Genomic DNA, 16,327 nt, shown 5'->3' on the forward strand with positions numbered 1-16,327 from the left:
TGGCCACGTGGACTGCTTGCCACAGTAGTTTGAGCCCCATATCAGTTAAGGTATTCTGGAATGTAAACATTTTTCTTAGAGTTTTGATCTCTTCTAGTGTGTGTATAATGGTCCAGGACCCATGATTCCCTTTCCTTCTCAAGAGACTATGATGTCCTCTATAAAGCTGGAGCAGGGCTGTCCTTTTTAACATCTGATCTCGCTGTCGAATCCACAAGCAGGTGATGAGAAGTATTATTTCTGAAGTTGGCCTTAGCCAAGGTTTATCCCTCAAATCTCACTAGATTATACCCTTGTTTTCCTGAAGAAAGCATTCACACATACCATAATAATGTACAGAATAAAGGAAAGCTGGATCATCGGTAGAAGCTCATTCTTGCATTTGTTCCGTGCTTCCTATAAATAACCAGAAAGTGACTCACCATTGTGGATTTTGCATTTTTGAGTGTACTGATATCTTTCTGAATCATCCTGGCCACCTCAGGCTTAGAGCAGCTGTTCTACAGTCCAGGGCCTTGCAATCCTTGCATTTTGAGATCTAAATAATCTGCCACTTTCCTATATATCCTGTTTAACTTTCTTAATTTATTTTTTTTTTTAAAATTCTGATTTTTTCTCTTCATAGAATTATAGAATCTTAGAATGGCCTGAATTGAAAAGAACCATAATGATCATCCAGTTTCAACCCCCCTACCATATGCAGGGCTGCCAACCACTAGACCAGGCTGCCCAGAGCCACATCCAGCCTGGCCTTGAATGCCTCCAGGGATGGGGCATATACAACCTCCTTGGGCAACCTGTTCCAGTGCTTCACCACCCTCTGTGTAAAAAACTTTCTCCTGATCTCTAAACTAAACCTCCCATCTCTGCTTAAAGCCATTCCCCCTTGTCCTATTAATTATCTACCCTTGTAAACAGCTGTTCCCCCTGCTGTTTAAATGCTCCTTTCAAGTACTGGAAGACCACCATGAGGTCTCCCCGGGAAAGAGGAATTCTAATTACATTTACTTCTTTACCTTTTAAGACATTTGCCATTGACTTTGTCACAGTCAGAGCCTAGGTGCTACTGCCCATGTAGAAAACAAATGTAAAGTTTCTACCCTAAGGCTGAGTTACAGTCGATGTTCTACAGAGTTAATCTAATGCATGCCATGTATTTTTTGCATTCCATAAGCAACTTCAGATCAGCATGATTTAAGTGTAAGATTAAAACTAGTTTAATCATTGCCCTCTTTTGCTAGTTAAGCAAACTTGTATTGGGTTGGAAGCACAGGGATAACTGTGATGTTTTATCTGCCTTTTTCTTTTTTCTTTTTTATTTAATGGTTACATTTCATAAATTGTCACTTGTCTTAATGGCCTTCAGAGGTATGTTTTTTCACACATAGCTGCAGAATAACAGTTCTTTTGAGAGCTGGAAAGCTCTGCAAACTATAATTCCTATTGTAACAAGTAATTTAGTGGTCTGCCTACTGGGGGATTTGTAGGTCTCACATGGAAAAACGTTTAGGTGAAGAAAAATGAGTCAGAAGGAGCAGGGAAAATCTAACTTAGATTAACTTTCTAGTTTTCACTGTTGTGTTTTAATTGTCAACTATGCTTTAGAATGTTCATTTCCATTGACCAAACCTGTTATCTAGAATAGCTGTTTCTATTTGAATGTGACTAGAGCGGCTAGAAGTTTAAATCTGCATTTGCAGATGGCAGTGAGAAACTGTGCATGTCAAGTACAGGTTCTTCTCTATTGCTGTCTAGCTTAGGCCTCTCTGATCCCATTTCTGTGGAGATCATCTCACTGAAGACAGCATAAGAGAATTTAAAAATAAAGGAGTTTTAAAAGGTTTTTTTTGTTGTTTTTTTTTTGGAGTTTTTTTTTTTTAAACAATTCAGCTTGTTTTCATTGAAATAGGATCAAGAAGATTGTCAGCATCTAACAGTTGAAAGTGAGAACTGTAGATTTCACTGGGCTCCCAGAGGGAAAAGACTGACACCCCAAACAAGTAATAAAATCTTTCATAAAAATAATGATAGGAGGACCAAACAAATATTAGTGAAAAGTACCATTTGCTTTCTTTTTTCCCCTCTCTTCAGACCTATTACTCAGTTATTGAACTCCCCTTTGCTACAGGAATTTTCTTTGGATATTTGGATAGCAACAATCTTGTATAACAATTATAGTTTGTTATTAAGATCCTGACCTGTTCCAAATGGGCATCTGTGAGTCATGAGGGATGTATGTCAGAAGTTCCTATCACTTAGTTCAGATTCAGAGTTTTCAAATGCCAGCCTCCATTTTTGTGTAAAAATTAATTGACAGTTACATTTCCTGAATTATTTATCTCGCTGAAATGATTAAAGAGGTATTTTTAGCATGATCATTTCTTATTTTGTCCCTTGCTTTTAAAAAGGAAAACTTCCATCTCTTGTGAGATAAGTGGTAAGATTTATGACTTTTGAGGACTTGCCTTTGACTAAGACACATAGGTAATGTGGCTGAGGTATACAGGTTTTGTTCACTAATCTCTAATCCTGTTTTGTTTTCAGGCAGTGCTTTTTACTTTGCTTCTCCATTTGAATAAGAAGGTAGCATTTATCCATAATTACTTTGCTCAACAACAAAGGATTAATTTAAAATATTTTACTCAAGGGTCATTTGAGTATTCATACTGATACTGCATGGTCATTTTATCGCAACCTTTCCTTCCTCAGGACTGAGCTAAGATAGACTATTTAGGTATATGTAAATGCAGAACCATTTGTTTCTTTCTTTCTAAGGTCTATCCTTTGACTGAAAGGGTAAGGAGAAAGGTGAGAGAACTTTCTAGCCTAGGAAAAAAATGGAGCAGACACCCTAAAGGTAGACTGACTCTTCTATTCATTACTCTATTGACCAAGAGTTTGGACCTAAGTGGCCCTCAGCACTGCATGGCTTCCCTTTGAGCACTGGATGTATCTTTGGGTACCACAGTGTAGGGACAGAAAACTATCCAGTGTCTAGAGGAGGGCTGCGAAGATGGGGCAGGGTCCGGAGGGCAAGGCGAGAGAGGAGAGGCAGAGGTCTGTGGTTTGTTCAGGGCAGAGCAGAGGAGCTGAGGGGAGGCCTCATGACAGCTGCAGCTCCTCACAAGGAGATAGTGGTAGAAACTTCTTAGTGTTTTTGAAGTATCTTTACTGTCAAGATTTTAAGGCTTGGAGTATGTGTTTTAATTAAATAACTTTAATTAATCTTTCTGACTATGGAATCTTAGTTCAAACTGTGTGCCACATACTTGGCAAAAAAGGAGAGGCCAGGCCTGTCAGAGTATGCAAGTCCATTTTTCATTTCTCTAAGCCAAGACTTACTTTACCATGGTATATTATGTATTACTTGATAAAGGGTATATTTTGATCATATTTCAAAATTCAATTTATAAGCAATGGTTCAGAGATGAGTACTCTAGTAATTAGTCCCCCATTGTGCAATTTTGACCAGGTCTGAATTTGTTCTGGTGTTGGAATGAATTGTGATCTAATTTGGCTTTCCTGGACGCGTTTTAGACTCAAAGAGGTCATAAGACCTAGCAATATAAGAGGTAACAGGCAGCTAATGGCTAGTACCTGTCCAGCAATCATTTTTAAAAGTATGTTTCATGGCTTTTAAAATACGACCTTGAGGCTAGGTTATTTCTTGTGTTGTGATAGATAGAGAAAAAGAAAATCTCAAATGTTATAGCCTGTAAAGACCTTGACTTTTCTTGGGGGCTTACTGTTTTGGATAGCTCCCAAATAGGCGCTGCAGTGATCAGAAATCTAACTTTTCAGGTCATATCAGGCTCCATTTGGAAGTCCATTTCCACTTGAATTCCAGCTACCAAGTTTTCAGTCTAATGAAACCACAGAGTATTTACTACTTTATTGCTACCTCCACCATGATGGATCAGTTTGCTCCGGCAGAAGGTGTAAATTCTCCACCCACATGCATGCTTTGTTTCTGTGAAAGATACTGAAGATGGGGACATATCCCCAGACTTCCTTATAGGAACAAGCGATGTTTCTGAAACTCAGAAAATAAAGCCAGCCTATTTGCTTCATATTTACAGTTTCACATGTGTCTTATAATTCATCTGATGGCTGGGGGTATTTCTGAAAACCAGGACCTTACCTCTTAATAATACGTTGCTTTTTCCCAGAATAAGATGATCAAATATATATATTTATTTATTTATTTTTTACCATGTTTCTAGAATATAACTTTCCTATTTTATTTTTTTTTCTTAAAAATTTTAAACTGAACTCATTTCCTACTTTTTCTTTCAATCTGAGAGGCCAAGGGCCAGCCTTCCTAGTAATGCTGATCTAAGTAAACATTATGAAAATTGTACTGCTTATGTAGCCAAAATGCATTATTAGAAGTCTTTTTAGAAGCAACTTTGAAGTAAGACATATTGATATTGCTTGTATTAAAGCAGAAAACTTTGTGGCTTTGAAGTGAAACTAAGCTAAAGATATTTAAATTCATATTTAAATAACACTATGAAAGTTTCTTATCTTGCTATTGGACTCAAAATTGCATATTTGACATATTACATATGTACAGCTGAATATAATTAATATAACATTTTTTAAATGTTGTACTCTGGATTTAACCAAACTAACTACAAAGATGAGGAAGTTGGTAAGAGCAAAAATACTGCATAAGCTTTTCAACTTTGAACTGCTGTCTCAATTTTAACCTTAAGTTTCCTTTTAGCAGGCAAATTATTTGAACTAAATGTGTATTCATGAATAATCTGTTCCAAGTATGCTAAACTGTGAACACAAATAGTGCGTATTTTCATGTTTCCTAGTATTAAAACATGGTAGTTTGGTGTTTTTAGTAATATTTAATAACAAGCTTTTGGCTTATTGACTATACCAGGTAATATCTAGAATGCCATAAGAGAACAGCATATTCGGAAGGCTACGCTAAAATTATCTGGTGGGTTGCAATAGTTTTGGGTACAGAAATGCAACTGGTTCTGTGTTTTTGTAAGAAAGAAATCAATATTTAATGCTATACTGATATTGTGAGTGCTTATTGAAAGCTCACTCAATTTTATTCAAACTAATTTGGAGTTGTTGGCAGTCCCTTAGTGTAGCTGATTATGTAATGTTAGATGTTCGATAATCCTTTCATATTTAGTACATGGATGGCTTTTCACAGATGCATGTTTTCAATAGCCTCAGGGCATGGGTTCCCACCAGCATTTGAGAACAATTTAGTGATGTTGATGCAACATAAATGAAAATAATAATTCCTATTTCATCTTCAATTTATAAGAAAGAGAATTTATAAGGGTAAATAAATGATGTGATGCCTATGATAGTTCTTTATTATTTTTTATTTAAGAAGAAATGAGTATAATACAGTGTCTGTGGAGCCAGAAATATTTCTTATCGATACATTTAACTGTGTATGCAATAGTTGTGTATGCCAGTACAGCCTGTACATGTACCTGAGACCCACCAAACCAGAGTGGCTTTGTCCCATCTATTGATACTGCAGGTACTTTGTCTGTGCTGTGCATCTGAGTAATGGGAATATTTCTGAGGCAGCCTACCAGCCTCCCAAATGGGACTGTTCTTGGCAATTTTTCAACATAAGCAATTGAATTGCATGCACAGGAATGTATTAAATAGCACAATGGCCAGTCTTCTATTGAAGCCATGTTGTTTAGAGACTCTTTTTAGTTCACAGAAATGTATTGTAGAATTTCTGAAAACTGTTCTGCTCTTAGGTAGATGGTATCTGCTTCTAACTACTGATATTCCTCTAATCTCTACACAAACTATTATTTTTAATTCAGCCATGATTCCATATATTCACATTTATGTGTGTCTAGATTGGCTCTATATATAGCAAAATTTGTATTTTTCTTGGTTTTCAAACAGTCTGTTTTCTTTTCAGTGGGATGCCATAACTGAAATGGATGAACACAATCATCCCATTCATACCTATCAGGTCTGTAATGTGATGGAACCAAACCAAAACAACTGGCTTCGAACAAACTGGATTTCCCGTGATGCTGCACAGAAAATTTATGTGGAAATGAAGTTTACCCTGAGGGACTGCAACAGTATTCCATGGGTAGTGGGAACCTGCAAGGAAACTTTTAATCTCTACTACATGGAATCAGATGAGTCTCATGGATTAAAATTCAAGCCAAACCAGTACACTAAAATTGATACTATTGCGGCTGATGAGAGCTTTACTCAGATGGACTTGGGTGATCGCATTCTTAAACTCAACACAGAAGTTCGTGAGGTTGGGCCCATAAACAAGAAAGGATTTTATCTTGCATTTCAGGACATCGGAGCATGTATTGCTTTGGTCTCAGTCCGTGTTTATTACAAGAAGTGCCCTTTCACAGTCCGTAACTTGGCCGTGTTTCCTGATACTATACCAAGGGTTGATTCTTCCTCTTTGGTGGAGGTGCGGGGCTCCTGTGTGAAGAGTGCTGAGGAACGTGATACTCCAAAATTGTATTGTGGAGCAGATGGGGATTGGCTTGTGCCTCTTGGACGATGTATCTGCAGTGTAGGATATGAAGAACTGGAAGGTTCCTGTCATGGTAAGAAAACTAAAAGTAGTCTTATGATATTATATGAACGCTAAATAGCCCATACCGTATTGAAAATATTTCATTGTGTTTTCAAGGAATATCTCTAAATGACTTTGATAATTCTGAATAAGTCATGCCACTGTAGGTTTCTAAGAAAGCATTTAGTTACTGAGGCTGATTTTCATTTTGAAGTTTTGATACCTATGATGTGAATATGTGTAGAACAGCTTGACTCCTTTCATGATGAATCTCCATTCATTACATAAGTGAGCGCATTGGAGCAGAATCCTCTGACCTGCTTGAGATGCATATCTCAAGATGAGATGAGCAGTGATGAAAATCATCCCCTTTTTCTCTATATTCCTAAGAAGGGAAGTCTAGTCAGGTAACTTGGACTTAGGTATTTCCTGTAGTTGCACAAAGACAGAGAAGTATTCACCTGAAAAGATAACATGACAACCTGTCCTTTTCTAAAAAGGAAGATTTTAATGCTTCCGTGAATAATTAGTAATAGAGAGTCCATAACTTGAGTTCAATGAGAAACATTTTAGTCCCTATTCAAAATGAAAGCAAAAAGTTTTAAAATGGTCAGAACTATTTCATTGTATTATGTTGTGCTTTGTATCTAGTGCTCATGTTACACAACAGCTAGTTTAAAAATACTATAAGCCAAACTGTTTAGAAGTGACAGTGCATTGGAGTTAGTTGCAAATAATTTTTGTCACTTTCTTGTATCTTACAAGCTGCTTGTATTAGAATAAATGCACTCTCTTCAAAAATGTTGGAGACCACACCAAGTGCTGGTGTATGTAGAATAGCGTAACACTGCACCTTGTCAGTATGACAGAGAACTAAGGATATTTCAAATCAAGGTAGCAATTTGAAAGTTACTGCGGAAGGGAATGTATTTTCTTATCAGCCCCTTATATTCATAAATTGGACAGAGAGCATGTGCAGAAACAAAATGCACGTCTTCCACAGAACCCAAATGTTATGGTTCATTAAACTCTTCTTTTCTGCTCTTGAACTATTGTGGTTGTCAAAATCTGATAACTGGACTTCATACGCAAATGGAAAATTCAGATGACTTGACCGCTGTGCTGTTTATATTGAGAGTTTCTGAAATTTTCTATGTCTTATGCTATGCTTAAATAGCCAAAGACTGTGAGCTTTTGTGTAGTTATTTTGAGACTGATATCTATAGAGTGTGTGCATTTCCACCTTCTAGATAAGTGCTAACCAAGGAGGAAGTATTAACTTAATTAATTGTTAAAGGCATGTGTCTTTTCATACAGTGGATCTGTGTGGCAGCTAGTTGCTTTGTCAGCTTCAGAAACAGCACACTAAAGAACATCTTGTTTTTCTAAATGTTTGTTTTTTTACACTTTATGTAATTTTCACATAGACTGCAGAGTAAGTCTGCTGCTGACTTCTAGAGGGTACCTCAGTAACCACTGAAATGCTCATCTGCTTTGGTTCAATTTTGCTTCATAGCAAAATGGAAGAAAAAAGGTCCATAAATTACACAGGTGAGGTTGCTGTTGTCCAAATAGTTTGATGGTGAGGTACTCATATTAGTATTTGGCAAGCTGTATGGCAACCTTGAGTGATAAAGAGTATGAAAATCATATTGTACATTGAAATGAGAAAATGAGCTCTGCTTACTTTTTGTTGTCTGATCCTGCTGACATTAATTATCAAAATATACTCATTGTGAAGATATACTTTTGCCATTACTGGAAGCAAATATAATTTCCTACATAAGGTCAAGAGGTTTTCCTTTTAATGGGATAAGGATTTTCTCCAATACACTTGTACTCAATCATCACTCTAAAACTTTACAGAAACAATAAAACCAACAACCAAAACCCACGCAAAATGCTAGGAAATGATTCTTCTGTGCATTGGCTCAAATTATTTATTCAATTGACAGCTCAGTCTGCTACTGAATGGATACCTTTTAAATTAAATGGAATGTTTGAAGCCTTGAGTGTTCATATATTCTTAGCTTTTCGTCCCAGGAGCAATAGATAAATGTTTTAGAAGATCATAATCTAACAGAGCTTCCATATGTGTTCCAAAATCATTTTCACAGCTGTCTGATACTTTTCTCTCAGTTATCTTCGTAGTATTTTAATTTTAGTACTACTTTTCCTGACAGCTTCTCAAAGTATGTTTGACTTATCTCTTGATAAATGTCATGCTAAAGGCAAAATAGTAGGACAAGCCCTACTTTCAAAATGAGCAGCAATTTAATTTTATTAGTGCCAATTCTATAGTTTTGTTATGCAAACAAAATCTTAGCAAGGTTGCTGTCAAGATGACCATGTTTCCCCTTGTGCCAAAGCTAACAGTGGAGATGTATGCTTGAGTGGCTTGGAATGTTTTTTTCACCATGTGAATGAATATAGTGAGGTGAACTGAGCTCACCAGTTAAGCTGACAGCAGTCTTCCATCCAGCTCTAATGGCCCACTTTGAGACTCTTGCTTCTGTGCTGAGGCAAGAATCAGATCTTAGAGTTAAAAAGATACATCACCAATCAATAATTCCTAATTGCAAGTTAAAGACCCTAAATAACAACTTAAAGCACTTGGATGTTACTAACTTTCTGCAGGGGAAAAAAATATGTGGAATTTACACTTGTTTCCATGGAAACATAAAGAATGGGCAAAACCCCAAACACTGCATATATTTATTTATAAAATGCATTCACACAATCATCATATATTTGAAGTCTCCCTGAACCCTTTTATCCCTCCCACTGCAGTTACAAATCTGAGACTTGGAAGTTCTTGATGCCATTCTGTCAGTGCTTCTCGTAGGCATTCGCTGTGACATACTGAGTGTATTGGATATGAAAGAGAGAGTTACAGCCTTCAGATTAGAACTAATCTAAAGTGATGGCCACTGTTATTCTTCTGCATGACAATAACGTGCAAAATAAATATTTTGAAATGTTTTCTGGCGAGTAATTGGGTGGTGGGCAGAATACAGGTTGATATTTGAATATTCTTCCTATTTTTGATTTGAGTCAAACTTTCAGTTATTTATTATTAAAAGGCTCTGTGAGGAACAGTAAGTTATTTATGACAAGTATGGCTTATTAGTCACAGAATTTAAAATATGTATCTGCTTTGATACTCGTGGAGATAAACACTGTGTATTCACGAATTACTACAAGATGTGACAACTTCAGTTGTTTCAGTGTATTTTGGTTTTGTACACATCCCTCTTTGCCTATGAAGCTCTTGGTACTCCCAATCCTTTGTTTGCTTTCAAAGCACAGTTCTAGTGTGGCAGCGTCTTGAGAAGGCTGATAATTTGATTAAAATATCTGAATTTATTAAATGCTACCTGAATAGTTACAGAATTCAGAGACAGTGGAGAATTTTTTGTGGATTTAGGTGCTGTCTTGCTTTGCTGAAGTTGATGGGGAAAAAAATCCCATTGACTGCAATAGACTCATAGTTATTCACAAGTTGCGTGCATTTCTTACTGGTATCACCTTGAAAAAGCATATCTTTAATGAACTGATTGTGTGAACAAACTATCCCTCTTCGATCTGAATCTGCTTTCAAGATTATTCTTCTTCAAATCATGTAAGTGAAATAGCAGTAAAATATTCTTGTATTTCATTAAGCATTAATAAATGAGTTGGCTCCAGTAATTTGGCAATAGTAATCACAAACAGCTCCAATATGCTTTGCTAATCATTGATATCAGCCTCGCTCACTAGTAGAGAGGTGGTCATTGCATTAAAGGAGGAGATGCTGCACAGGCTTCTCATAAACATAATTAAAAGTAGTGATGTGATATCTGCTCTGAATTTCAATTCAAGACAAAGGTCATCCTGAATTTAACAAACGCAGAATATACACAGGCAGTGTCAGACATAGTGGTTTTGTTTTTGCTGTTATTTTTGTTTGGCTTTAGGTACAATAAAATAGAAATCCTGACAAGGAACAAAGGGTTACTTTTAGATTGTGTGCTAAAGAAAAATAAAATTACAGTGGATTTTGTTGATCGATATAGGAGGAAGAATGAACTTGACAGGAAGCTGCAGTGCAAGAAAGATAACTGGATGATCTGGAAAACAAAGCAAGCATGTCATTTAAAGTAGTTTTAATGAAATAAATTACGAGACAATCCTCAAAACAAATTATTTTGATCTCTGTGAAGTATGCTGTGTTAGAGTATTTGCTGCTTATGTGAGTTCTGCTTGCATTAGTTAAACCATATGAACTTCTCAAAACAGTTCTCTTTGGCATAATATAATAACAGTTGGTTAACTATTGACTCTTCAATGATTTACCAAAAATTATCTGTATTAATTGGGGCTTGTAATTAGTTACAGATAAAAATTCAAGAATATAAATAGCAAATGCTAATTATGATTAATATAATTTTAGACTCTTCAACCAATCAAATGCAATCTGGAAGAGTATTTTAACTTCCAAAAGTTGATTTTTCTTGGAGTATTTTCAGGAACTGTTCTGTGTCACGTGTTCCCCTTTCCCCAATACTTCGTAGGGACGCTAATGCACAAATACATGGAACGTTTGATTGAACAAATACTTCTTCCTTTTATTCATCACTCCAGATTGTGGTAATGTTTCTGTGTTTGAGTTTCTGTCTTGGCAGCCTTTCTTCACTCTTTAGTCTGATTCGATTAGAAGGCACTTTCATTTAGCAAGTATGAACCAGCCCTATCCTCCATGAAACTAAGATATGTCTTTGTTGCTGGTGAGTGTTGTACCGATCAGGAAGTTGCTTTATAAACCCAAGTGACCTATTGTATGGAAATCTGGTAATTAAAACCATATCAGTTCCCTATATGGTCATGTTTTATGTACTTAGCTAATGTTGTGAGGAACAAAACACGAGGGCAGTGAAATTACAGGTTTCCTGGTAGTTAAAGAGATTTAATGCAGTGTTTTTTATTCTGATTTTATTATTATTATTATTGAGATTTATATCTCTGCCAGCCCTTGGGCACTGCAGTAGAGTGAAACTGAAGGAAAAACAAACTCTTGGACTACAAAAGAGGGACATAATAAGATTAAACCTTAAATTGGAAGAGTTCACAGTGTCTTTTTAAGAGAGAATCCTTCAGTTGTAGTAGTCAAAGTTCTTTCTGCAGCAGAAGTGGGAGACTATCTGCTCCGGCACACCAGAAATTCCTGACAGCAAAGAGTGCAACTCACTGCCAGCTGTTTTCAATAGCCATGGCTAAGAGTTTGTCAGGGAGGCTGAAATGTGTGGAGGGCTGTGGTTGTTCTTCCTTGTCAAGAAGTGGGACAGCTGCAGAATGTCTGGGGACTCCCTGCCTCTAGGTGGCTGTGTGAAGTGATCTGACACGTCTCACACTGCTGCAGATTTACTTGCAGATGTATTTGCTTCGAGCATTAAGTGCCTTTTTCCTTTTAAAATAGAGGATAGACAAGAGAAGATACTGATAATGCAAGACTACAGATATATTCTGATTGAAACCTACTTTTGCTGCAGTCTGCTTGTGCTGCAAATGGTGCAGAAAGCCAGTGGCAGTTTATGAAGGTGCACTAGGGGAGGTAGGTGGGAGCATGTGGAGAGGTAATGGCAGAGGTGACATGTAAAGTATTAGAATGAGTGACCAAGTTTGGTGATCGCTCCAGCGTTAACTCAGTGGTTATCCTTTGCTCTCTTTTTTCTTTTCCCTCTGCAGTGTTACACAACACATTACACAACATGTTTTGTTTAGCAGATGTCTCCAGTGGCATCCCTGAGAACGGAAGGGGAGGCACTGCCAAATTCATGGAATTCTTCCCTATTCTTGGTGTCAAGGATGACCATTTCATATTGCAGATACCACACTGGTATCTTCTCTATAATAAACATAAACATTGTTGTTGTTTTAGCAGTACTGGTGACTTACTGTGCATTTCCAAAACTTTCTAAGCAGTTGGATTGTTTTTTAAAGGCAACATTTGTTGGAATTTTTAGCAAATTCTTGAATACGCAAGTGCTCTAAAATGAGGTCATATTTTAGGGGGTTTTTATTACCCTTAAGAAATAATGTGTTACTTTACATAATTCATGCGAGTCTCAATGACTTGACTTAACTGAAAACAGTGACAGTACTTTAGACCCTAGTGATTATCAGAGGTACATGTTTTCCACTGTAAAATGTGCTGTACTAGGCTACATATTTTAACTTGAATTCTGAATGTGGATAAATGTCTTTGGTATTAGAAAATGTAAAATAGAGTTTTTAGGCTGAGCCACTCAATACAGAGATTTTAATATAATAGAGTGTGTTTGCAAAAAGAAAAAAAACCAACCAAACAAACAAAAAAAAAAACAACAAAAAACCCTAGGACTTGTGGATAATAGCAACACTATAGGCAACAGTACAGAAAAGTAGTTGATAATTATTTGTTCAAAGCTTTTGTATATGTTTAACCACAAATGACTGCTAGTATACTGCCAAAAACCATGTTTGATCTAAACTCGAGCCATATACATTAGGAAAAGGGTCACATATTTGTGGTAGTTCTTCAGCATTTTAATCATAGTGATTTTGACTATGGGATTGAATGTATCCTCAGGAAGTTTGCTAATGACAGTAACTTGAGTGGTGCAGTCAACACAGTAGAAGGAAGGAATGCCATTCAGAGGGACCTGGACAGGCTTAAAATGTGGACTTATAAGAACCTAATGAGAGCTCAGCAAGGCCAAGTGTAAGGTATCATGCTTGGGTCAGGGCAATCCCAGGTATGAGTACAGGCTGGAAGAAGAACCCCTTGAGTATAGCCCTGTAGAGAAGGACTTGGGGGTCCTGATCGATGAAAAGCTGAATGTGAGCCAGCAGTGTGTGCTTGCAGCCCAGAAGACAACTGTATACTGGGCTGCATAAGAAGAGGAGTGTCCAGCAGTAAGAGGGAGGTGATTGTCCCCTTTACTCTGCTCTAGTGAGGACCCATCTGGAGTACTGCGTCTGAGCTTGTGGACCCCAGCACAAGAAGTATGTGGAGCTGTAGGAACAGATCCAGAGGAGAACCGTGAAGATGATCAAAGGGTTGGAGCACCTCTTTTATGAGGAAAGGTTGAGGGAACTGGGCTTATTTAGCTTACAGACGGGAAGGTTCCTTGGAGACCTCATTGCAGTCTTGAAAGAAGCTTATAGCCAGGGGGGAGACTGATGTTTTGTGCAAGTAGATATTGATGGGACAAGGAGAAATGGATTTAAACTAAGAAATGGGAGGTTTAAGCTAGGTGTTAGACAGAAAGTGAGACACCGAGACAGGCTGCCCAGAGAAGTTGTAGATGCCTCATTCCTGGAAGTGTTCAAGGCCAGGCTTGATGGTTTCCTGGGCAGTCTGATCCTAGTGGCTGTCCACTCTGCTCACAGCAGCAGGGCCAGAACTAGATTGCCTTTGAGGTCCCTTGCAACCCAAGCCATTCTGTAATACATGACACTAGCAGTGGTCCACTTTCTGGTATATATAATTAGTGTGATATAGTGTGCTGTGATTACTTGTATTTGCTGTGCTGAAATTTGTATAGTAGTGATGATTGTGCACAAAACTGTAATAGCATTGGAGACAAATTGTTTTACTTCAGTTTTGTAAAATGCATTTATAAATGTATACAATTCAATTTGTATATTTTTTTCAACTGTGTATAGAACATACACATTTTGAAGTTGTTTCCTGACATTTTTTTAAAGCTTTTAAAGTGAAGATTTCTCAAGTGTCTTTGATGCAGTTTTTTCCCCTCTTTATCAAGCCTGTGTGGCAGCTCTCCTGATTGCACGGCACAGGATGAATGTAGGGTTGTGACTTGGGATGGTGACACAAGAGATGATCTCAGTTTAGGCCCCCAGGCTCTTGTTTGTAGGTTCAAATGGGCAGTGTGAGCAGTCAGGGTTCCAGAGCAGGAAACAAGGGCAGTGTTTGTATGTGTCGTTCATGAATTTTTTTACGTCTGTGTGTAAATGAAGTTCCCTAGTATAGTCTTCCAGTGGTAACTGTCCAGTCTTAATAGAATGGTCAGTCTAACATTATAGTGGACTCGCCTGTGCTAAAATAGCTATTGCATGACATTTAGTATTAAGAAGCTCCAGAAGGTTTATTCATCAGAAGCCAACAGATGGGTATGCCAGTGTGCAAGCAAAGTGTGCGAAGCAGGTAGACAGAAAAGTTGGAGGCTGTGTTGTGGCTAAAGGTGAAGGAGGTAGGCACTAACTCTGAAGTTCTGTCCAATTATTCTTACTGCGATAGGATTTGCTATTGAGATGCATGTTGTTTACAAGAGACTAAAAATACCAGTACCTCTTAGTCGTTGGGTTATAGAAACTCTTCTTCCTTGCCACATATTTTCTTTCTTCTGAGAGTCACTACCTTAAGCTTGAGCTCAACCATCTAAGGATAATTTGACTTGGAAAATGTTCACTGCACTTTACACATGATTGACTTCAACTGTTTCAACAGTCAAATACTCTGAATGTTGGTAGGTTTTGCTTGAATGGAAACCACAGCGTGATGGATTTAATGTCTCTGAATGTTCAGTGTTGGTTGCTATCCTGTTACAGCTGTAGGAAGTATGATGGGAGTTGTCTTATGGCTGAGGATGTTACTTTGCTTACCTCAATTGCTTAAAAATTTACATCTGAATAAGTTCTGAAGAGATCTTCTCTGACAAGTCCGTTAAAGAAAGTATAAAGTATAATTATTTAGTTACTAAAAATATCTTTAATAAAAAATTGCTGATATTGCCTTGTGTTATTCATTGAATTTAAGCACCAGAAGCTGTAGAAGAGAAATGCCTTTTGAGGAGGCTGTGATTTGTAATCTTGGTCACTAATCAGGCAGATGAACACTTCGTGTGCTGCAATGTAATAATTATTCAGGCTTTCTGTAGGAATACACTGTAGAGACGTAACGGTTACAGCATAATAAGGGTTTGTTGTATTTGTCTGTCTCCGTGGAAGTAGTGTTCCTAGAATTTTTATTGACCATTGACTTTTGTGGTGGTGTTCTGAGTAGTTAAAATAAAGATAGGCTGAGAAAAAAACCGGAGACCAAAAGACCAGTGCTTTCACTCTACAACAAGCTTGGATATTTTTAAACCTAAAAAATTATAAGTTTCACTTAAATGTACATAGACTAAAGATTTACATTATGTGTAGAGAGAATCCTTACAAAAATTATCATAAAACTAAATGAAGTTTTAGAATAAGGAATGTTCTAATGTTGTTGCTGAGCAGATTCTTAAAACTTATAAGAAAGAAATACAACATTTGAGAGTATTGTTGTTATTATGTATATCACGTACCAGTGAGAACTCAGGAAGTTGAGTTCTGAAATTTGAAGGTTATCACCTCTACTTCCTCTGAAGCAGGCAATTAATGAGTAAAATATTCACAAGTAAACCATGAAACACATTCTGTAATGGAGCTGTTCCCATTGAGGTTACCCATTTATCATTTTATTCACTCAGTTATTAAAGCATTCTCATACTGAGAAATGTAACTTGAAAAGCAATCGGTAAGAAGTTTTCTCTTGCATGATTTAGACAGAGTCACAAGTGGGAGTAAAGTAACTGCACACAATGACTTCTGATGGAAAGTTGGTCTTGAACACACACACACACACACACACTTAAATGCATACACTTGTAAATGTATACAAACTATACTTGCTCTTTATGACTCAGGGCATACAAGTGAGATGAGACTGACTTTAGCTAATTAAATTCCTCCCCAATA

At 37.1% G+C, this 16,327-nt stretch overlaps 1 protein-coding gene across 9 annotated transcripts in view; it reads left to right on the top strand.

Annotated features, from left to right (window-relative positions):
• LOC107321707 (ephrin type-A receptor 6) overlaps positions 1 to 16,327 on the top strand; it is a 438,244-nt gene that overhangs the window by 104,550 nt on the left and 317,367 nt on the right. For all 9 annotated transcript variants that reach the window (XR_014938440.1, XR_014938441.1, XM_015878874.3 and 6 more), the window contains exon 3: positions 5,927 to 6,590. Coding sequence is in view for 7 of the 9 variants with exons in the window: in XM_015878874.3 (XP_015734360.2) it covers positions 5,927 to 6,590 (664 nt within the window). In the remaining 2 variants the exon portion in view is untranslated. The remainder of the gene's footprint in view (positions 1 to 5,926; positions 6,591 to 16,327) is intronic.

This window comes from Coturnix japonica, chromosome 1, assembly GCF_054131305.1.
Source record: "Coturnix japonica strain WE chromosome 1, WE-NBRP24, whole genome shotgun sequence".
NCBI lineage: Eukaryota > Metazoa > Chordata > Aves > Galliformes > Phasianidae > Coturnix > Coturnix japonica.